The sequence below is a fragment of the Pteronotus mesoamericanus genome, unplaced genomic scaffold (assembly GCF_021234165.1).
Source record: "Pteronotus mesoamericanus isolate MK-2021 breed Mesoamerican mustached bat unplaced genomic scaffold, CSHL_Meso_final contig_105, whole genome shotgun sequence".
NCBI classification, from domain to species: Eukaryota; Metazoa; Chordata; class Mammalia; order Chiroptera; family Mormoopidae; genus Pteronotus; species Pteronotus mesoamericanus.
This window is the reverse complement of record NW_026555006.1, coordinates 15,740,846-15,765,146: the sequence shown is the minus strand read 5'-3', so window position 1 is coordinate 15,765,146 and position 24,301 is coordinate 15,740,846. Positions and strand designations below refer to the sequence as shown.

At 39.2% G+C, this 24,301-nt stretch overlaps 1 protein-coding gene across 1 annotated transcript in view; it reads right to left on the bottom strand.

Annotated features, from left to right (window-relative positions):
• Positions 1–24,301, bottom strand: part of SGIP1 (SH3GL interacting endocytic adaptor 1) — a 197,708-nt gene that overhangs the window by 76,971 nt on the left and 96,436 nt on the right. Inside the window, exons 10-11 of the mRNA XM_054574374.1 lie at positions 6,151–6,162; positions 707–718 (exon numbers count right to left, since the gene is read on the bottom strand). Coding sequence (XP_054430349.1) covers positions 707–718; positions 6,151–6,162 — 24 coding nt within the window. The remainder of the gene's footprint in view (positions 1–706; positions 719–6,150; positions 6,163–24,301) is intronic.

Below are 24,301 nucleotides of genomic sequence, written 5' to 3'. Positions count from 1 at the left end.
AGGGATATTTCAGAGGGCATTGTTTTCAGCTCCATTTCCTCTCTCAAGGGACTGACCAGACAGATGGGGATCATTTCAAACATAGCAAAGGGCCTTCTTTTTGTTGCTTTGAGTACATCAAATTCTTCAACCCAAGAAAAATGACTGAGATTTTATTTTGAACAAGTACACTAGTAATGATTTCAGTGATGACATATAGAATTATGTGACAGCCCAGGCATGTTGACTTGAAAGCATATCTTGTCCCCTTAGATGGAAACTGGGATTATGCATTGCTATGTATATAACCAATGTAACTCATGGTATAGGAACTTATTTCAAATTCAGGCTTAAAAACCATGTGCTTTAGAAATTATTTCCTTATTTTCCTTAAAGTTTCCTTATTCTTTAGTATCACTTTGCTAAAAACTTCTATGGTGCATTCTGGCCAGACTCTAGACCTTGCACGCATGCGCGCACACACACACTTTTGAAATTTAGCCCTAGGAGTTGGGATATATTTAGTTTGTTATGGAATATTGCTCCTATAATTTTAAAATATGTTCTTGACTCTTATAGTACCAGTCACTTCCAACCAGTAAATGGCATGCACCTGCCTCATTCATACTGGGCTATCATAAATTTGATGAGAAGCCATCCTGGCCACCTGCCCTTGGCAGCAGTTTTTTCTATACATGTTTAAGGTAAAAATGTTGAGAGTTCTTACCGGGCTGCGCCTCTGTGATCAGCAAAAAGGAAGAGAGAACAGACACCTAGTCAGAGAATGATGGATCAGTCAACAGGCTTGGGTAATAGAAGGCTTCCTAAACAGCTAACCAAACATACTCCAAGTAATCAGGCCAAAGGAAGACAGATAGTTAGTGTGCTTGTGGCTCATTTAAAACACAAGGAAGTTTCAGAGCACTCTAGAGAGAATCTGCCCATTGTATCTCAATATAATATAGCTTTGCTCATGGAAATGTTCTAGTTTCAAGTTATGTGTACCCAAGAACAAGGTGAAAATGTACAAGAAATGTTGATATCTTGGCATGAGAAGCTTTTAGGGAGGGGAGTTTTAGAGCATAGCTAGTACAGGGAATGCTAATCCCCCACACAAAAGGGCATTAACAAACATAAGAATAATGTGTTTCCCACATAATTAGGGCCTAAACTGGAGCCTCCAAAAATCAGAGACCAGGATTTGAGAGATCTCTTCTTTGCCCAGCTCTTTTCTTTAGTGTTATATGGAATGTGTGCTGATGAGGACTTTATTTTTCAAGTAGCTCTTCTTGTCCTGGTGGTTTGGGCAGCCTCTACCAATGAACAGAAACATGATGGGAAAGATGAGGTGCCCCCTGCCAAACACAGAGAGGAAATGAAACTGTCCAGCACCAAGAGAGCACTGGTGGGCCAGACGATGTCTGGAAAAACATAATAAGCAGACATACTACTCTTTCATTCCTTACACTTTGACTATGGCTATCAATTTACCTCAACAATTTCTGATAGCTCTCCCTCTTTAGAATTGTTCTATAGTGACAGAAGTGACTATGATATGAGTGAGGAAAGAGATGATGCTCAGAGTTTCATTTTCAGGATATGGGCTAACCCATGAATTTATCAGAGACTACCTAGGACCCCGTATTGGCCAAATCTCCAAATCTGGGCCAGGAGCACAAATAGAAAGGTAACTAGAAGGCTGCTCAAATAAAGAGGATGGATCTATTCTCCATAACACAGACAGAAAATGAAAAGCTATAGTTTTTTATATCAGAGAGGCCTCCATGGATATCTAGTCCAGCTGCCTTTGTGACATAAATGGGAAAGTGAGGCCCTGCGATACACAGCTAGCAAATGGGTGGAATCGGAGACAGAATTTAGATCCAAAATCTCCCATTATCATGTTCTTCCTAGGACACCAAGTGTGACATTGTTGGAGGACTCCTAAAAAGCAAAAGTCCTTGTGGCTAATGCCCAGGAATGGTTACTTCTCAGACGAGTTTGGTAAGTAGCCAAGAGTTTAGAAATATTGACTCTAGTCAATTTTACTTGTAAGAGTTTAGACTTTATTATTTGCCTTACTTTCTGGATACTGCTCCATATTGATTCCATATTTCTTATAGAACTGTCTTTGTACATGGATGCAATTTAAATAAAATTAAAAGAAAAGGAAACTTTAGTATATGTATTTCTGGGCTTAAATTCTTTTATTGACTAATTTGTACTGTGTTTTGAGAGAAGTTCAAATAGTCTTTCATAAAAAGATTTAGGCTTTATATTTTTTCAATGACCAGACTAACATTCTTCTCTAAGAAAGGAATGTGGGAATTTATATTTTCAACTTCAATATCATGGCAAACAATTCATTCTTAAAAGTAGCATAAAATAAAGCAAAGGGGGGGATAAAATGTGACACAAAGTCCCCCAAGATAAAATTATGAGAAATAATGCAAAATAAAATGCTGGCTGTAGCCATACAGAAACAGAAATTTTAAAAAAATTTATTAATATATGATCACAGAGAACAACACTTTTCAAAATAATTTCAATGTGTTAATCCATCCAAATTAAATCATATCTTAATTTCCAGTGAGTTAAAAATCTAAATTTTAATCCATCGTTCCTGTATTTTTTCTAGTAGAAGACAACCTCATAAGATAGCATTCTGGAAACTCTTTTTGCAAAATGCCTTCCTCAAAGAACAGTTGTTTAAATTCATGTAGTCATGCAATCAAGTTCATTAACCAGAATCCAGAGGACCCACTAGCAGCTATGGAAAGGTCAGAGGCAGAAAGCCTGAAGGTCTGTGATTAAGAGTATCTGAAACCCTCAGAAGAAAAGAACTCCAGAAGTCAAATTGAAAGGCTTTATGTGTGTTAATTATCACCATTAAGGAGCATGAGCTAGCTGTAGGCACTGCCAAACACCAAGGACAGCAAAATCTTTAACAGCCAAGAGGGTAGGGCCTTCGCCTGTTAAAAGTTTTATTTTACTGTTTCTTCTGTCATTTCCCATGACCTCTGAAGCCTTTAGCATTCTATATTTGCTCTACCAAGAGATTTGCTTCAAAGGTGGAAGGAAACGCATTCAGTATCTGGTCGAAAACTCGAAAGTGTGCAGGGCAAGGCACAGAGCTGCTGTGCTTAAAGGCATGTGTGTTTCACGTAGCTTTGGCAAACTGCCCACTAGTCAGGTGCACCCCTGCCTGCCATGCAAAAATGCGGGCCTAGAATTGCCAGATCTTTGGAGCTGTTGAACAGAAATGCACAATCTGATTTCTTCTAATTCAGATGTTCTGATTTTTACATGCTGACCAAAATTGTTTTGTTACTGCACAACCAAACAAAACACTTACCCAGGCTCAGAATCTCCAGGTGGCCAATTTGTTTCTGATTGCAGGCATTTGTATCACATAAAATAAGCTCTTAGTAAATTTCATCTGCTGTTTTTATTGCTTCACCTGATTACTCAAATTGGTCTATTCCTTTTTCTGAAGAAATTTCTTGCGTTCCTAATTAAACATTAATTGTTCGATTCCTAGATTTCTTTTGATTATCTTATAAATTTGGGAGGTTTTGAAAAACATTTTATTTTTCCTTCTGCTTTTACTTCGGTGTTCACCTCAGAGTAACTCTTTGTATTTTGAGGCTGTTTTCAAAGTAAGTAAATACTGCTTGCTTAAGTTATGATTTGGTCTCCAGACTAAAGATATTTGGTTGTATTTGTACATGTTTTATTTGTAAAATTTCCATAATTTACAATATGGATATAACTTCCTACAGAAAATACTTGAGCCTACGTCCTTGCAGTACCTACAGTGTCCCTTACTCCACATCCGCTTTGTTTGCTATTTTTTGTGCAAAAGAATACAAATTCAGTCAACTAGGATAACTTAGTTTTAGCCAATGAAGGTCAGGGTTTTAAGACATTTATTTTAAAAAGTAGCCAAATATAATCTGTTTTGCTCATCAAATCATTAAATAACTAGCCTCAGGGTTTGAAGCTTTATGACATACTCATTTGCTAAATTCAGTGCCATGGGGATACAGAAAAATGTGTGAAAAGTTATAAAGCACCAAACAAATATTATTTTAAACAACCTAGTCATAGCAAATTCAGTGATCCATGTTAGGGAATTTCCTAGGAAAGAATTAGTATATATGATTGTTTTATTATTTGGATCCTAGCCAGTATTTCTATTTGTTTTTAAAGCTTTAGGGTGAAGACAAACTATCTGACAAACCCCTATTTGCCACCCTCCCATTAGAGATGTTTGTCTATATTCAAATTTGTTTCTATTATATGTATTTAAATTATATCTCTTCCAAGTCAGATTATAATGAATACCTATCAGATCCAATAGGATTTGGTTGAGTTGATCTTCTGAAACTCCATTTGGCAAGAGAAACAAAAAGATCACTAAAAGAAGATATCACTACAAATTGACCAGATTAAGCAATGAACAAGATGACATTTCGAAAGGAAATATGAGGCAAGGGAGTGGGAGGAGGACTCTTTCTTAAAGATAAACAGCTAAAAATGAAAAAGGGCACTTGTGGTTAAAATTGCTGTAAAGGCAACAGGAGTCAAACCAATGAGAAACAGGGTTTTTAAAGCGCCACAGGTGGACTTTAGACCACACATTCTTGTCAATATTTGAAGTGGCCAAATTTGGATGATTCAGAGAAAGATTCAGGGTCACGAATAAGTGAAATTGGCAAAATATAAAGAACAGTTACTAAAGTGCACCAATAATATCATATACCACATAGCGTGTTATACAAAGTCGACTCAATTACTCAGAAGTGGGCCATTTAGTCTACTAATAATAATACTAATAGCAGGTGCTGATTTTGAGAAACAAAAAGACAGTGGATCTATATATTGATAAAGTAATATTTTGATCCCATTTTTTGTTCTTACTGTGTCTTTTGTTTCTCCTCCTTCCTATCACATGGACTTGCTGCAAGTGTGTATTCAGTAGGTGCTACAGAAAATGCCAGGCTTAGGTCAATGGGCAGCATGAGAGGTTATGGCACTCATTATAGCATCCACAGAAGGTGAGGTAAATAGAATCAACCAACCACTTTTGGTGCTTGTTGACATGGAAACACAATATTTTTATATTTTCCAGTGGTAAGGTCATCTGTGTCATATCCCCAATAAGCCAGGCAGCTGAGAAGAAAACATTAATTTTTTTTTCTTCTTTTGAGTAAAATAATTCTCAAAATAAATTTTCATTTAATGTTCTAAGATATAAAAAAAAATGCATAGGTACATCACTTTAGAATTTTGCTGCCACTAAAATTTACCCACTGGTACTAAAAAGAAACATGCATGAGGTGATTTACACTTTTATAAAAATTCTCTTTTTCTGTTTCTGACATCTCCAGAAGGAGATATTTTTTCTTTTCTTTTTTAAAATGGATTTACTTTATTTTTATATATTTATTTTCTATATTCTTATTATTTGCTCATGTTTCTTTTTCTTTTTACATTTTTAGAAATTGAATTTATTGGGGTGACACTGGTTACTAAAACCATGCAGGTTTCAAGTGTACCGCTCTCTAACACGTCATCTGCACACTGCATCTTGCACTCACCACCCAAACTCAAGTCTCCTTCTGCCACCATTTATCTCCCCTTTGCCCTCTTCTACCCTCCCCCAGCCCCCGTTCCCTCTGGCAATTATCCTACAAAGCTATTTTTCTGATTGACTGGAAACAAAATGTTAAAGGGAAGTTAAAAATTTTCACAAACCTTCCTACAAGGATGGATGCTATCATGTTGTACATTAACAAAAAATTACCTTAAAATGTTTGTCTTGCTCATGGTATGTACATGTAGCTTGACTAATTCAAGTGAAAGCTACAGTAAATGAAATTCAATACCTAAAATATTTGGTCATATACCTGTGATTGAGACTGAGGTAAATCTTTGCAAAAGTACTCTGTGCCCTTCATAACTAGCTGATAAAAATCAATGAGCAACCAACTTCCTTTTTTCCCCATAGGACACAATTAGACCTGGTCCTGGTTCACAAAGGTTTGATTTTAAAATTCCAAATCTTTTAGGTATTAAACAGAGTCAATTATTAAATATGCAGATAATGAAAATAAACAAAATAAATAATATTTAGCCAAAATGCGGAAAGGAATTATTATTTCTTACCGGACTTTTCCTCTAAGAGAGTAAGCATGTGGAGGGAAAAAAAGAGAACATGAAAGAGGTGAAATGTATTTTCAAGAAGCAGCAGCTCAAGGCTCAGAATAACCTTACATACAGCAGCTCTCCAAGGCATTGCTCTTATCAGTACTTCCTGTGAGTGTCTGATAGTTATTCCTGGGCTGCTGGCTTAACTTGAGGGGCAGCAGCACAGACCACCCCAAAATATGCCACCTAGTCATATTGATTATCATAATCTGTAGGCACCGGAAAACAACAAATTTAAGGAGAGGCTTTCTCTGAACGTCCTTAACTTGCCTAAAGATAAATCCTCCAAAAGGAACTCAGTTGTCATTAATCCTCCTTCGGGGAGTTTCTTCAACCAGGGAGCATAGACAGGATAGTGAGAAGCTAGGAGAATTTCTTAGCGAGCGGAATAGAGAAATCGAGACAGCTGAGCAAATTGGCTGAGCACTCTACCCCCAGGCGCAGGTGGCCCCCAGGGTAGAAGGCCCGAGTGCCTCGCAGGGGGCAAAATTGTGAAAACAAGCCTGGCCCCCCAGAGTAACCTTTCCTCCCTACATGTTACCTAGGCCTCGGTTGTACTTCAGCTCCAGGCCCAGAAAAGCAGCAAAACCAGGTGGGTGATGCGAGGTCCAACTGCAATGACTAATGACCCCTGTCCTGCCAATAGAGACCAGGACCCTGCAAGGGTGCACCTGGAAACTGAAGACTGTTCTGCTGAAGCCCTCCCCTGAGACCTCCCCTACGATTCCCACCTGCAAGAGATAAAAACCTCAAGAGGAAGGACCCAGTGCGTGTTCTCCATGCTTCCCCTTTCCTTTCTCCTTTTCCACTCCCATCCGCACTTCTTCACAGGCGCGCTTCTCCTAACACTGAGGCGATGGGCAGCTGATCTCCTGAACCTGTCCCCCAAATCCCCTTTTCCCTGACTACCCAGGGAGCTAAGGCAGCCCAGCCGAGGCTCTCTCGTTGCTGCTTCTGCGCTAAGCCCTTCCTTGTTTACTGTCCCCAGCTTTAATAAATGTGTCCTCATAGTCAGCTGGACTCTTGTTGTGAAATCATCTTTCCTAGACAAAGTCAAGAACCCACACGCTGGCCCTACGCAGGCCCACTCGGGGCCAGGCCCCTGTCCGGTATTATCACAAGAGAGGAGACCAGAAGCCAACACCACACACATACTTTGTCGCAAACTATCACACATCCCATTGATTCTTTTAAGGGTCTATTCACCTTTCCTAAAAATTATTTCTTCTCCCCTAAGAGGGCTACATTCCCCACCCCCTTTCCCTATAAAAATGATATTTAAGGTATTTCCATACTGCTTTCCACAGTGGCTGCACCAATCTGCATTCCCACCAACAGTACAAGAGGGTTTCTCTTTCTCCACAATAATTGCAGCATTTATTGTTTGTCGATATATTGATGACAGCCATTCTGACAGGTGTGAGATGACATCTCAAAGCGGTTTTAATTTGCATTTCTCTGATGATTAGTGACATTGAGCATCTTTTCATATCTATTTGCCATCTCTATGTCTTCTTTGGAGAGTTGTCTAATCAGGTCCTTTGCCCATTTTTTAGTTGGGTTGTTTGTCTTTTTGGTGCTGAGTTTTGTTAAGTACTTCATACATTTTGGATAATAACCCCTTAGCAGATGTATCAGCAACTATGCCTTCCCATTCTTTCTTTGTGTTGTCTTATTTTGTTGATGTTTCCCTTTTCTGTTCAAAAACTTTTTAGTTTGATGTAGTCCCATTTATTTATTCTTTCATTTCCCTTACCTGGGGAGATGTATCTGATAAAATACTGCTATGGGGAATGTCCAAGATTTTGCTACCTATGTTTTCTTCTATGATTTTTATGGTTTCGGGTCTAACATTTAAGTCTTTAATCCATTTTGAATTTGTTCGTGTGTGTGGTGTAAGAAGGTGGTCTAGTTTCATTTTTCTGCTCATATCTGTCCAATTTTCCCAACACCATTTATTGAATAAACCATCTTTAGCCCATTGTATGTGCTTGCTTCCTCTGTCAAATATTAATTGACTATAAAGGTGTGGATTTATTTCTGGGTTCTCCATTCTGTTCTATTGATTTATGTGTCTGTTTTTATGCCAGTTCCATGCTGTTTTGATTAGTATGGCCTTACAGTATAGTTTCATATTAGGTAGCATGATTCCTCCAACTTTGTTCTCAGGATTGCTGTTGCTATCAGAGTTTTTTTTTTTTGTGGTCCCAAGTGAGTTTTTGAAATATTTGTTCTGGTTTTGTGAAATACGTCATTGGAATCTTGATAGAAATTGTGTTGAATCTACAGATTGCTTTGGGTAGTATAGGTATTTTAATAATTATGTTAATTCTTCCTATGCATGAATACAGTATGTGCTTCCACTTATTTGTATATTCTTCAACTTCTTTCTTTAGTATCTTAAAATTTTCCAAGTACAGGTCTCTCCATCCATGGCTAAAAAATTAAAAATGGATTTGCCTTGTGACTCAGCAATCCCACTTCTGGGAATACACACAAAGGAACTCAAAACACTAATTTCAAGGAACATAAGCCCCCCTATGTTTATTGCATTGTTATTCACAATAACCAAAATATGGAAGCAGCCCAAGTGTCCATCAGTAGATGAGTAGATGAAACAACTATGGGGCATGTACACAATGGAATACTACTTGGCCATAAAAAAGAAGAAAATTTTTACCCTTTGTGCCAGTATAAATCGACCTGGAGACCTTATACTAAGTGAGAGAAGCCGGTCAGAGAATGGCCAATACCATATAATGTCACTCCTATGTGGAATCTAGTGAGCAAATTAAACTAACAAGCCAAACAGAGACAGCCTCACAGATGGAGAGCAGGCTGACAGCTGAGGTGAGGGGAGGTTACAGGGTGGAGGGATCGAGCGAAAAGGGAAAAGGACTCAGGGACGGGGACAACAGTGTGGTGATTACAGAGGGAGAGCGGTTTACGGGGACTAAATGATAATAGAAAAAAAAGACAATAAAAAATAAATGTAAAAAATGATATTTAACCCTGAATTCTAAGAGCCATCTTTTTGAGTTACTCATTTTTCCTGGGTGTCTTCCAGGCATACGGGAAATTGGCATATTAATACATTTCTGTGTGCTTTTCTCTTATTGCTTTGTCTTTTTGTTAGAGGTCCAGATAAAAACCTAAGATGAGTAGAGTTAAAGTTTTGCCTCCCCCACAGGTTCAAGCCACAGAGGGCGTAGGTGTCGACTCCATTGAGGACATTCTAAGGTCTTTTTTGAATAGCTTACTTTTATCAAATAGATTTGTGTCTTGAAAATAGAACTGTATGCTTTATAATACTGAAAGGACTTGGAAAATGCCATTAATGCTTTACAGCCAGGCATGATCATGAAACTAAAACATTAATTTCCCAGAAATTCCAGTCTTGTCAGAGAATCCAGTACCTACCATCTTCTCCCAAGATACCCTGGCTACAGCCATCAATTCTTTCATTCTATCTTTCAGTTCCCACCACTCCCAGGGGCCAATCACAAATCCGTTTCCTGGTGAGAGGTCTCTGGCTCCTTGGAACGCTCTTTCATTTCCTCAGCAGCTGCCTTAAGCAGGGCCTTCTCTTCTCGAAGTACTCCATGAGCTTTCTATGTGTGCCTCCTAGCCTATGGTCCCTATGTCCAGCTTTGCCTCCTAAATCCATCCTTTTGCACTATCCTCAGAATTATTTCCCAAATTAGTGAAGTGAATGTATTACTCTGTTCTTCATAAACCTCCCTATTATTCAGAAAATAGAACATAAGCTTCATTCTGTCACTTCATGCCTTCACAATGGGCTCCAGCGTACCGTCACACCCTTGTCTCCCACTGTTGTCTGTATGAAACCTACACGTTGCTACAGACTCTCCTGACATCTCCTGAACACGCAGGTTACTCACGCACTTCACTGCCTCTTCTCAAGCAGCTTCTTCGGCCTTCTTTGCCTTCTCCCTCTCCGTCAATGACAAGCTTACTCATTTCTCAAGGCCAGTAACACTTCCTCCCTGAGGCCTTCCCCAAGCTTCTGAGTCAGAATAAATTGTTCCCTTCTCTTATTTGATCACAGCACATTTCTTTTGTTCACAACAATAAGCCCATATTGAAGGTCTTTTTATTTGCCTGGCATTTAATTGCCTCAAGGAACACAAAGGTACACATTGTAAGTATACTTTTTGCAGTTCATATTTTGTTCTGTATTATTTAGGTATTTCCATCTGATTACTAGCTCACAGTAATGGTTATGAATGGCCTCTCTATCCCCAAGCATAGTGCTAGACACATAGTAGGCACTCAAAATGTTTATGAATTCCCTTTTGGGGGCCATTAAAAACTGTAAGACATTTGAAACACAGTGTCTTTTAAAATATAGAAAGGTGCACTGCTCTCTGAAATAAAGCTGGATTATATACAGACCAAGTGACGTGGCCCCAGTTGTGAGGGTCCGTTCGCCAGCCCCACAAACGTGTTACTTAGCTCTCACCTCTTAACTGTTGATCTCTCTGCCCATTAGTGACCTCAGGTACTAACACAGGTTACAAAGGCTCCAAGAAGATTATAGGGGGGATTGTAACAGTGGGGAATTGTAATAGCGGAGAAGGAACTTTAACAGTGAGGAATTGTAGCCCACCCCACCGTTCTTTTGACATTGTTTCTGTAAGTGCTGACTCTGACTAATATGTAGCTTGCAGATAAACAGCATGTTTGTATAGGAATCCTAGGAACTACTCAAAAGATACAGACTCTGACCTTCAGGCATTCCAGCTCCAGGAGACTTGCTGACCTTCACTTGTGGAGCCAGGATGATGCACACAGGACCATCACTTGTCTTGTCGGAATGGACTGTGCTTGTCTGTGTGTCGAGAACTTTGCAGCCCCCTCCCCTTGATCTCTTTGTTCTTCTTTCCCTCTCCCTCCTTATAGAACCCTCTGCTTGCACGGAGATGTTAAGATGGGCTTTGAGTCACGAGTCCCTGATCTTCCGGATGGCCAGCATCTGAATAAACCTCTCTCCTTTATAACAGTACCTGTCAAGTATTGCCTTTTGAAGTGGTGGGCTGCCTGGCGTGCGTTCAGTTACCGAGGTGGCACAGCGTTGCACAAACATTAGCATAGAACTATGTGATCAGATCTCCAGGGTAAAATTTTCTTCTATGGAAAAAGCTAAATCTTTAGAAGAACTGAGGGTCAAGATAGGGGCCGCTTGGTGTTGTTTTCAGACCCAGACCCTCGGTAAGTAGCACAGAGAAATGAAAACTATTAGGGTCCAGGTTCTCAATCTATAGACCAAAAGACTTTTGGGATTAAAATCAAATAACTCCAAAGGGATTATCATGGTCAAAGGAGGAACATGAGTTTTTATATATTCAATTTGCTTAACCCCTATTTTTTGAATGCCTTTGAGCAAGTTATACCATGCCTCAATTCCATAATTTGTAAAGCAGTGATGACTGTTACTTTGTTGAACTGTAAGGATTAAAAGAGAAGGTGCTAGTGCAACTAACACATATACTGAGAACTTACTGTTATTGTTTTACCTTGTGTGGCTGGCGCCATTGTCAGCTTTAATTTACCAATGAGGAAAAGGAGGCTCAGAAAGGTTCCTAGGTCGCATAGTTACAAAGGAGTGGAGCTGGGCCTTGTTCCCAGATTTCTAACACCAGAGAGCCTGGTCAAGGATGGGCTCATGGCACAGCCCAAGTTCCCTAAACAGATTAAACTCACTTTCAGGGCCTTATCAGCACTGGAATCTAGCTAGGAACAGCAGAGCTAAAAACTCATGGCTCACAGAGCCTGGAAAATAATCTTGGATCTTTCCAATGAAAAGAGCTAAATAGATCATGCCTGTCTATCACAGCAGGTCTCAAAGAATAAGCTTTTCAAAGAGGAGTTTGTGTTTCTAGGCATGATTCCAGATCTTGGGATTAAACACTGATTTTAAGGTAAATTTTTTAGCCTTTTTCTAGAAATAAATGTATTACTTAATTAGAATCAGAGTAATAAGCATGAATACACAAATGATAAGGTACCTCTCTTCCCCACACCTTTCCATGTGGCTACATAATGATTAAATCATATTTATTTAATATACTGTTTTGTTTTGATTGTTAGCACCTACCAATACCAAGAGGCTATAGCCTCTGGCTTAAAGGTTTCTTCAAAATATTTAACAAACCAAAAATGACATGGCAAGACAACTATCCTTTTTAAAATGAGCTAATAGCATCAGAGTTGATTTTTAATAATGGAATAAATAATAAGATCACTGGTAAAAGATGGATTCCCCTATATACACTACTACTTAGATATAGAGTAAGTAAATTTTTGGACTGGACAAAACATATACTTTAAATATAACCATTGAATCATCTCTAAGTGCAGAAATTTCCCTGTCCCATGGCCTGAGAAAATGTAATTCACAAACCTTGTTGAGACGCAGCTCATCCTTATGATCAACAGCTTCCCAAGGAACATGCAGACCTTGCCCTCTGCAGCTGGAGAACCTCTCTCTGGCTGCAATTACTCCAAGTCACTTACTACTGCAAGTGGTCATCCAAGTTAGGTCTTGCTAAAGCCTACATTTCTGCATGAGGGGCCAGAAATCAGCAATATTTAAAACTGAATTCTGTTTAAGACCCAGAGCCAAAGCTAACAGAGGTGAAAGAAGAAAATATACCAGAGTGTCAACGACCCTTACATGGAAGTTTTGTGTTATAAACACATTCCTGCCTCTTAAGGAACTGAGTTGCCATGGGAATTTTGGGCATCCAGCTTTATAGAGTGGGATCAAGAAGCAAAAAGCCAGGTCTGATCTATAAGCCTTTTAAGGAGTCTGCAACCATTTAGCCTTAATAATAGGATAGCTGTATTTTAAACCTTTATACTTCAACAAATGAGACTTTATTATAAATATAACCACTTCCTCTCTGTTATTTATGAGTAGTCATAATATGGAACAAAAGGATTATTTATTCATTTGTTAAATCATTAACAGATATTTTTTGAGCACCTAATAAAGACCAGAAATGATTGTAGGCATATTAGTGAACAAAACAATAGGAACAATAGACAAAAAAGCTCCAGTGAGGTTACTTTGGGGAGTAAGGGAAGGAGAAAGATACTAAATATAATAAATATGCTAAGTATTTAGTATTGAGATAATGAATGCAGTTTTTAGAAGCAGAGCAAGTAAAGAGGTTTGGGAATGCCAAGACAGAGAGTTTTGTGATTTTAAGTAAGGTAGTCAGTGTAGGCCTCGTTGAGAAAGTGACTTGAGCAAACACCTGAAATTGAGAGGGAAGTCACAACGCAGCTTCCTGGGGGATGAAGGCACAGCTAGGGAGCCCTGGAGGACTAGAATGAGAAGGAAGAGTGACAGGCGTTACCCTGGGGATTAGGGGGGTCCCCACCCTGAGGGTCTTGAAGACCACTGTAAAGACTTCGGCTCCACTCTGTTCTAATGCCGCTTATGGCTGTTATTTATCAGGAGTCCTCAACTGTGGATGTTCAGTAACTGCAGTTGCTGAGAAGAGGCATAGATGAAACAGATGAAATAGTATCAGACAATGTGAAATATGCTGTCACTTGTCATTACACTTTGGAAGCACATTTTGATTCCCTATATACCATGTTAACAAAATAAAATAAAGATGGGCTTCAAATAACTTAGGGGGTGGGAAGGAAGTTTCCCCTTGGCAAAACAGAATGAGACCAGTCCCTCTTGTCTTCCCTCTCTGTTGGCCACTGTGTAGGACCAGAGGCTCGGATGGGGGTGCTTGGCTTTGTGCCACTGTTGTGCTTGTAGCTGATGCCAAACAATAGTTCCTAAGGCACATGGTTGGCTATGCTTTAGACAGATGCAAGAGACAGAAAAAAAAAACCTCACCTTAATTCTGTTTAAAAATAACATTTTCCCCAGTTGCCGAGGGAACATTTTTCTGACATAATTAATGTGAGTGATTCACACTCTAAGATTTTTTTTCTAAAACAATTAAAAAGTACATTCATTGCTGTAGATTATTTTTAGCACTAAAAAGATTCTTCAAAGGATAAAGGGAAAGATGTACTTTTTATACTGTAATACTTATTTTTATACTATAATTCATACCTTATGGAAACTACTTAGTATAAAAACTACTTATGTAATATAATAGTATAAGAAAGACAATACAGTATTTACCCTTTACTCTCAGGGTCCAGCGAATGAAACCTGAGACTTTAGGTGAAAAAACAGACATCTCACTAGGAAGAGAATTATGATAGAAAGCTAGCACCCACAAAAAGAAGAACATATTCAAAAACTTAAAACACCCTGTAAACTGTAGGAGAAAAAAGGGAGTTATTGTTCATATTTTTCATCAGTTCAGTAATGGAGAAAAACTTGAATAGAAGGGGAAAAGATCAAAGAAATTCAGAACCATAAATTTGCTCTTTCTATAAAATAGTGTGAGGGATATAAGTTGCATTACATCACAGAGAAACACTAAGTTCCATATAATTTCCCACAGTGAAGAGCTTCCATTCATCCAACCACACAAGCATTTTCTAAGTACCTGTCATTTAATGCTGGAGGCTCTTGAGGAAAGGCTCCACTGAGGAAGGAGCAAGGACCTGTAACTTCCAGGTGAAGAATTAGTTGTCATAAACCCACACATTCTGAACTGTTCACAAATGATGCTTCTGTTACAAATTTTCCAAATCGATTGCTTCTTTACAAAGACTGTTCTACCCTGATTATGGGCATTGGCTAATATAAATAGTTTTAAATTCTAAAATCTGTACCAGTAGGACTAACACAACTAAGGCAGAAGACCTTAAAGATATTTAAAAAATTAGTGTTTCTGAATGTAATTAGCATTATAACTAAAACATATAATTCTTGAATTTGTTACCTCTGGTTGAGGATATCCTAACATTTTATGTTTCAATATTGTGGGTGTATAGTCTCATTCAATTAGATTTTAAGTTGGTAACAGGAATTGAGAACTTGCAGCCTCTAACCCTGGTGATCAGGTTTCTGAAACCCTCAACCAGAGGAGGTTGTCTGAGACAGTAGAACATAAAGAATTTGGAGTTATGCAAGGAAATTCTCTTATACCTCACAAAGGGAAGCAAAATACTCTGCACCAGCGTGCAGCCAATATTAATAAGAGAAATAATGACATAGAATAGATCACCTACCATTTTTAAGGATATCAAAATGTACAACAACTCAGTGATTTTTCCTTACCAGCGAAGAGTGGGCGTGAGGGTTGGGGATGGAGAAAAGCAAGGAAACGAAAGCAACAGAGAATTCCCCAGGGAAAAATAATTAGTAATGAAGGAAAGAAAAACACAAATCAGATATGAAACTAATTCATCCACAGGCAGTTCATGGCTTATTATAATAGGAAAGAGAACACTACATTTTGAAAAAGTTAAGTCCTACTTATTTCCCCATCGATCTTTCTCAATAAGCCCTGGAAAAAGTTAACATTTCATGTGCCAACACTGAATGGCATTGGTCAGGCTGCCTGCAGCCTTGTCTAGAGGCTTCTCAGACCGCACCTGGGATCTGGGATGCAGTTGTAATGTCTGCTAAGGGTTTGGAGGGAGGTGTGGCAGCTTATATGTCCCCTGATTGATATCCTTGGTCTAGACCCAACTCAAACGATGTTTGCCCCATGAAGCTCTCCTTGATGGGCAGAACCCAAGCTGAGCTTCTTTCCTCTGACTCTCCACACTGGAGGCCTGGGCTGAGCACTAAGCATCAGAATGCACACCCTCTTCAGCCTCCCCTTGCACCGTGCGGAGTTTCTACCAGGAGCTTATGCCAGTGTGTAGAAGACTGGAGCTCTCCTCCCCCACTGATGACTCTGTACTGAACTCAATGGGGTGCTGAACCTTCTGCCAAAGTGAGGAAAGGAAAGCGGGTGGTGTTACCAGGCAGCAGCAAATTCACGGATTTTACTCTCTGGCAGGCTAATTTGGGGGTGGGAGGGTGGGTGGGCCACCTGGAATAGGCAAAAAGCACCAGACTGTCCCCTGTTCAAAGCTGTCTTCCCCTTCCCCAAATTTTTTGATTAAATGACTCTGTTACGGATTGCAGATCTCCAGGGAACAAGATTAAACTAATTGGTCCTTCATAACTGCATGTCAGATCCATTCCCTGTATCACTGGATTTCACAGGCAATGGAAGGAGGCACTGGCCTTTGTGCTAGGAGAGGTCGACGCCTACTCTCACATCATTTCTATCATCCCTCTTCTTCTTGACTTTGCACAAGACCTCCCTCGCTATTTTTATCTTTCTGCCTCCCACCAGTCCCTTAAGTCAAGGAAAACGCAAGCAGAGCTGAAAAGGCAACTGATGCTTCACAGGGCCTGAACTGGGCATTTTGCAACATTAGCTCATGTCATCTTTATATCAGTCCTGAAAAGGTAGATATTTTTGTTTCCATTTTACAGATTTAGAATCTGAGGCTCCAAGTTAGGGAACCTGCCCATAGACACACAGATAATAAGATACAGACTCAAAAGCCTGTGTTCTTCCTATTTTACAATGTGCTTCAAGAAATTTTTTTTTATTGGTCCCCTTGCTGTGTCCCCAACCTGCTTCCCACAGAGACTCAGGCTAGAAAGCACAGCAGAGCATTAAAGCTGAGAGAGATCTTAAAGACAATCGAATCATAGACCCGTAATTTGCAGGTGAGAAAACATATTGTGTTTTTAACTTGGCAGAAGGGAGGCTGTTGCTGGAGTCCTGTCCCTTGAACCTTCAGCAGTCTCTTGATCTTTGAGTTGGTTCCATCTTTAAAATGGGGTGATCATCACCTCTCTGTCTGTTTAATAGTGTGGCCACTCATGGCATCTTCTGATCATGATGCATTTATAAAGTGTAAACCATTATTAAAATGAGTCATTGATATAAAATGCTTGCTGATTGATTGACTGGGGAACTGAAATATATGAGTCATATAAAGATGAGGTGTTATTTCTTAACACTTAAAATTTCATGAAGTCGTAATATAAAATGAGAGTATTTTCATAAACTAGAAATCACATGACGTGGCACAAGTTAAGCCTGCTGATCTGTCAGCTCCACCTTGCTGTCTTGTCACATGGAAGGGACACATGAAGTACCAGATCAGGGAGAGTCTGAAGACTGACTGGGAAGAAAGCTGGGGAGGTGGGCTCTGCGCTGGGATCATGGACCCTGAGGCACCTTCGAAGAGACAGCCTTTGAAGGACAGCGAGTACTCAGAAGTTATATGTAAAATGATGTAGATGAGTTAATGAGCTTTTTAATTTTTTTTCCTCTGGAAAAAGAGTCGATAGCTTTTACCAAAAGTAGTGTGATACAGTGTTTAAGAGTTCTGAATTACGAACAGGACTGTCTGATTTTAAATCTCAGAAGCTTCATGTATTAGCTGTGATGCTTGAGGTGAGCTAATTAATCCTTTGCCTCAATTCTCTCATCTGTAAAATGAGAATAATAATAGTACCTATCTCTTAGGGTGGTTGTGAAGGTAAATGAGTTAATGTATGGGAAGCACTTGACATACAGTTAGCACACTCATTTTCATGGCTGCTTATGGTTAAGGACAGCTTCCAAAGGTCAGCCAGCAGTGATTTTTGGCTCACCAAAGAACAGCAGCAATTCAACCCATGGCAGCAAATGAGGAAAGGATATTGCACCAAGAATTAAACCATAGCACAGGTCTTCTCATTTCCACAAAAGCTATGGGAACCACAGGTTTTAAGATGCCTGGTGAGGAAAACACATGGTTGAAGATGTGCCTGAGGCAGGGCTCCCTGTGCATCCTGGGACACATGGAGATGTCCACACCGGGCAGCCCGGCCGGGGTGAGGAAGCCAGGATACTCTGAACTGGAAGCCAGAAGTGAAGCTGACCATAGAAGACTGTATTTTCAATTAGGAAATGGAAGTGAAGACAGGCAGGGGAGTGGGCTGCAAGAGGAATTTCAGCTCCTCTGTGTTGCTAGCAACATTGTTATATATTGCTTCCTGATAATATCTAGGCTGTGCTAGCAAGAAGGTTGGACAAAGTTTATACAATTTCTGATATTAGCTCTCAGTGTCTGCTACATGGAAGGTGCTTACCAAATAGCTGGTGAATTGGTTTGAAGGAGAGGGGTGAGAAGCAATATTAATTCTCCATAAAGTAAATTTTTGGGTGGTGGGGACACACAATATAGGATCCCATTGTGAATATTATCTTTCAATACAGTCTCCCCATTTGTTCAGGGGATTTTGATGTTACTCAAAACAATTTAGGAGTATTTCTGGAATTACCTCCAAAAACAGATCTTAGGCATAACAAAGAAAGTTGTTTTATTAATTTTCTCAGTTTCATGCTCAGGATAATTACTGGTCTTGTCTCTGAATGACTTGTGGCTATTTGGCTTTCCTGATTTATCACTATTAATGGTATTCTTTAAAATGTGCCTTTAGGCTTTGCAGATAATTCTAACAACAATAATAAAATAATATCTGAATGTAATGTCTATTATGAGTATTTATTTATATATATATATTAACTCATTCAATCTTCATAATAGCCTTACGAAGTAGGTATGGCTATTATCTTGATTTATAGATGAAGAAACAAAGGCATAGGTTTTATAACTTGCCCAAGGCAACGCATTTAAGAGGCAGAGCTTGGCTGTTAGAGCAATTGTAATGTTATTGGAATAAGTGTCTATTTCCTTCTCCTTCAAATTATCTTAAATGGATTGTATTCAATCGTATGTTGACTTCCCATTTTGTCATTTGTGTAAAGGCATATCTCCTACAGTTTGATCTTGCACTGTTATTTTCTTTAGCCCCTTTTAGAAAAAATACTTTTTATTTTTTAAGAACAAAGCCATTCTTGGAAGATGTAATGGAGGCTTGCTTCTACCGTGAATGTGGGGAGCATGGTACAAAGGGAAGCAAACATCAGAAGTACTCATCTCATATCTCTTTCTTTAGGGGGAATGATCTTTACGTTGTACTCACAGAAAGGAATGGACACCCCAGCAGCCAGCTTGTAAGGCAGGTAGGTGCTATTCCCATTTTAGACATGAAGATTCGGAGACTCAAACAGGTTTAAGAAATTTTCTAAGCAGTACTGTTGGCAAGAGGTTGGGCTCAAGTCTGTCAGATATCAACATCTTTTCCACTATGTGCCAGTTTTTCAGCAGATAAATACAAGGTTTCTATTTGTGTTTAAAGAAATATTAATCACAAATGTCCAGTACGGAAAAAAAAAAACCCCAAATTACCTGACTCAAACCTAGTTCACCGAAAAGACTGACCAAATTTGGTTTAGAATTAGAGTCTAGGATAGGCAAGAAAGCCCAAACTGCTTTGACTGCATTCAAGCTTTGACAGGCAGATATGCTATGTAACCCAGGACAGGAAGACACAGGATGCTTTCAGGGCAGGAGATGGGAAATGGGGAAGCAACAAGGGCAAAAAGTTCAATTTAAAAGTATATATTTTATTTGTCAACCTGACTGGCCAGGGGGTGCTCAGATTAAGCATTGTTTCTCTGTGTTAGTCTGTGAGGGTGTTCCTGATGAGATTAGCATTTGAATTGGGATGCAACAATGTGGGTGAGTGTTGTCCAATCTGTGGAAGGCCTGAGCAGAATAAAAGGCAGAGAGGAAAGAGGGATTCACCTCCTTTTTCTGTCTCACTGTTGGAGATGGAACATCTTATCTCCTGTCCTCAGACTGGGATTCACACCACCAGCCACCCTGGTTCTCAGGCGTCTAGGCTCGGACTGAATTACACCACCAGCTTTCCTGGGTCTCTTGTTTGCAGACAGCACATTGTGGGACTGCTCAGCCTCCATAATGGCATGAGCCAGTTTCTCGTAACAAATCTTTTGATCTATGTACACACAGATACATATGTCCTGTTTCTCTGAAAAACCCAAACATAACTGGTAATAAAGAAATGAACAATTTCAAAGCACCATTTTTGCATCAAGTCCTGTTATTAGGATCTTCTGTGTGCTTTGTTCATTTAGTCACTGAGTAACTCTCTGAACGCCTAATGTGTGCCACGCACTGTGCTAAGCTAAGCAAGGGGGCGAAAAGTCAAACAAGATGTGACCCTGCCAGAGACTGAAAGTTATCTGTACGAAATTTCCATAAGGGTTGTTACTGTCCCCACCTTACAGAAGAGGAATAGCGGCTCAGGACAACTATGGGGCTTATCTGAGGTAACACAGGCAGAACACGGCAGACATGGGCCTGGCACCCAGGCCTGCCTGAATCCATGTGTTATGTTCTTTCTTTACTACACAGCTGCTTTCAATTAACCTCATATTCTAGAACAAATTATTTCAGCAGATGGCAACAAAGCACTTGGAAAGGAAGGTGGTAATCCTAGGTGCCCATGCAGAGAAATAGTCAAACTCAATGGCAAACTGAAGCCATCACTCCCTCTCATGGGGTTTCTGGTCTGGCAAAGCTGTAGAAATTCCATGTATCTTCAATTCAGTGTCATATTTAATGACATTTTCATCTCTGGTCTGAATGAAATGGAAATATGTAGCCAGGATGAGGGCAGCGTTAGGTGAATCATCGTATGGTGAATGAGGGAGGCTGAAAAATGTTATCGAAAGATGGATGTAAAACTAGATGGTGGTGACCTGCCGCAGTGCTGTCCTGGGCTTGCTCCCATTCATATATTTGTTCACTCACACACTCACTCACACACACATAAGCATTTATTGAGTGGCGATGATAAAAGGCTCTATGTCAGGGACAGGGGGTGTATGGTGGACACCAAAATGTGCCATGTAGATTTTCTTTGGAAGAGCTTCTCATACCAGCTGCTGAGAGTGATACTGGAAGATAGCCTTCAACTCTTCATACTTCGAGATCTGCCTCAACTGCAAGTTCATGCCCAAGGTCACGCCCCTTCTTAGCCTGCCCATATGGGAGTACTGACTGACTTTAATAGTATAAAGGTTATTCATGTTAGCCAAACTCAGGTCTAACTCTGAAGGGTCATTCCAGCTCTGGAGTTCCCTGTGTGATCAGTTCAGCTTAACTTCTCCCTCTGCCCATCCTACCCCATGGGTGTTAAAAACAAGGTCATTCCTCAATAAACATCCTGCATATTAAACTTAAACTTCAAGTTGGAATCAGTCTGCCTCATGGAAAACCCACTGAGAAAATGAGAGGCTTGTACTTTGTTCATCCTCTAAAGAGCACATCTACAACCAAGGACAAAAGCATATGGGATAGCATTTGGGTTTAATAATTTTCTTTCAACAGTGAAACAGCCTGTCTCAAAAAGCACGAAACTTTGTAAGATAGTGGGAGCACTATCACTCTTGGAAGGGTCTTTGTCAATAGAAAAAGTTAGTATTTTAATTAAATTTGTTTTTGTTTACCCTGCTGCTGGTTAGCACGCAGCACAGCATCAATTGTATTTACATATTAGTAATCAGAAAATTTTAAAAGAAAACTTCCTATATTTTGGGAATAATTTGAAGGGAAATGGGAAAATAATTCCATTTCCTAATGAATTTCAAAAGCAATCTGTGATTAAGACACAATAGCAGAAACTGTCAATGTCCATACCAATCTCCAATATCTAATTCCTTTTTTAGTAACAGAATCCTGAATTTTAGCTGGTAACATGTCTATCCAGCCAAAGACTACATATCCCAGACCCCCTCTTAGCTAATGTGACCATGTGACTAAATTATGTCCAATGGGCTATGAGGGGTGGTGATGGGCGCAACTTCTGAGTTAAACCTTTAAAGAAAACCACTCGCTTTTTATTTTCCATTCCTCCACCCCAAGGCTGGAACACAGAGGTGAATGATGGCGCTAAGGCAGCGGCGCCCTAGGAAAGATGGAGCCATAATACAGACGTCCCTGGGTCCTTGAATGACCCCCGGAGTAGGACTCAATTACTGATCTGGGCTATCGGCTTTGACTTTTATATGGGAGAGAAATAAACCACATATTCTGTTTAAGCCACTATTTTTTTTTAAAGTATCTCCGACAATATTCTAATTTGTGCAGATGCCAAATCAACAACTAAAACCTGGGGGATGTTCAGCTTTGCCCTATCCGCATGGTATCTGACCAGGAAACTACAACACGGTAACAGAAATTAACTTCATGGTAACTTATCAAGAAACCACAACATGATAAGAATAGAAATTAACTACTTTTACCTGTTGAGTTTATCTTAAAACTCTTTAAAATGAAATAGAAATCCAACACAGTTATGAATAGCTTACTATTTGGAATTTCTTCTGTTTCGATGAGTGATTATGATGATTGATGATTTGGTAGAATAAGAACCATAGACTAAATGAAATATTGTGACATATCATTAACTGGCATAGGCTCTGTTTTTCTTTTTGTACTTGAATTAAATATAGATATATAAATATTCTGATTGTTTTAATAGGAATATCTAAAGTTGTACAATTTATTTGCCATTTTTATCATGGTACTAGCTGAATTACAGAAGGTTATTGTTACATATCTGGTTTTGGAGATAAGGTACTGGATACAAGAAATACAGGTACATATGGATTATCTAGATGAAAATAAAGATTCTAAAGCCAATAATATGTTTGTAGTTACTCTGTCCCTTTATACTTATGTATACCCAGAAGCATGTTTATCTTTTCCTAAGGTAGCAAGAACAGCTCCCTCTCCTGTACTAAATATAAAAAGTCAAACCTGTTTGCCAACGATAGTAATGACAAAGCCAGGCCCTCGCATTCGAGAGAACAAGCAGAGCGTGCAGGGTGATAGGGGAACCCGAGGGTCTTTCGGTTTGGGGTGGTGCTGGGACGCACAACAGCCTAACCGTATCATTACTTCTCCTGAGTGTCTCCATGTCATTTTCGCACTGCTTTCCCTAATGTCTTTTTATCAGAATCCTAATCACATCATGCCAGTATATCACCTTTAAAAGAGGTGTTTGGAGAGCTCAGAGGAAGCAGCTACTCTTCTTGCTGCATCCTCATCAGCATTTCTGGTTGGAGAGAGATCTAGCAGATGCCTTGGGCATACATATTCTTTTTGATAAAGGGCATTTCTTCTTTCCTAGGTTCGAATACCTTTCACCATATATCTACCATGTGTCTGGCTGTTCTAGTAAGTTTTCTTACCTATAAGTTTGTTCATTTAATCCTGCAAACTTGCCTTTCACACTTATCCCAGGAAACTTCCAAATGCCGACTAAGTTTATTATGCCCCACAGAGAAGTGGATATAAATTGGTTTCGGGCACTTAAATAGATTTTTTACAATTAATAAAAAAAGATTCAGTGAGTGAGAAATGATTTGAAAGATGTCAACTGAAAAGTGAAAGTGTGTGCAATTTAAAACACTCCCATTACTAGAAATGACTACTATTATAGACCAATATGTCAGTATTACAGACCAGTGTGTGAGTTTAAAATCTACCTTCCATGTGGCAGGGGAAGCAAACTAATATATTTCATGTCTCCCTTTTCAGGAAGACATCTAAAGATAACAGATGAGCATATGATTAAAAATTACCTTAAATATCACTTGCTGTGGTCAATTACTCTTAGTGATCATTTTAGGTGTCACTAACAGTAGCAATAAAGGTCATTATAAACACTAAGCTCTGAAGGAGGTGTCATTATAGACTGTATTCATCCTAGGCAGGCATCTATCAAAGTGGTTCAGCATTTGTTAACTACTTCATCAGGGAATGCCATCAGGAGAACACATCTCTCTGAAAAAGATGCCAAGAACACATTCGCTACTAGTTTGAGAGCCTTCAGCTGTTCTTCACAGCTATTTTTAGAAAACAATTGTAGCATTTATCAAACAACAAAGAGAAAATACTGTAAGTGTTGGAACTTAGAATTCAACAACTAAAGAAATCTAATAGATGGGAATTGGAGGAAGGAAGTGTAAATTGTGGAAAAAATACCAGTTTGAGTAAAACAAATAGGGCATACCTGTATTTGGGGTGCCTAAAAGATAAGAGTACTTAAGACAATCTGATAATAAAATATAATGAAGATTATGAGTTTTAATATATTTTTAGACTATGATCTATGATATTATAGTAATATGTTGTTTGAAGCATAACAATGAAATTTTTT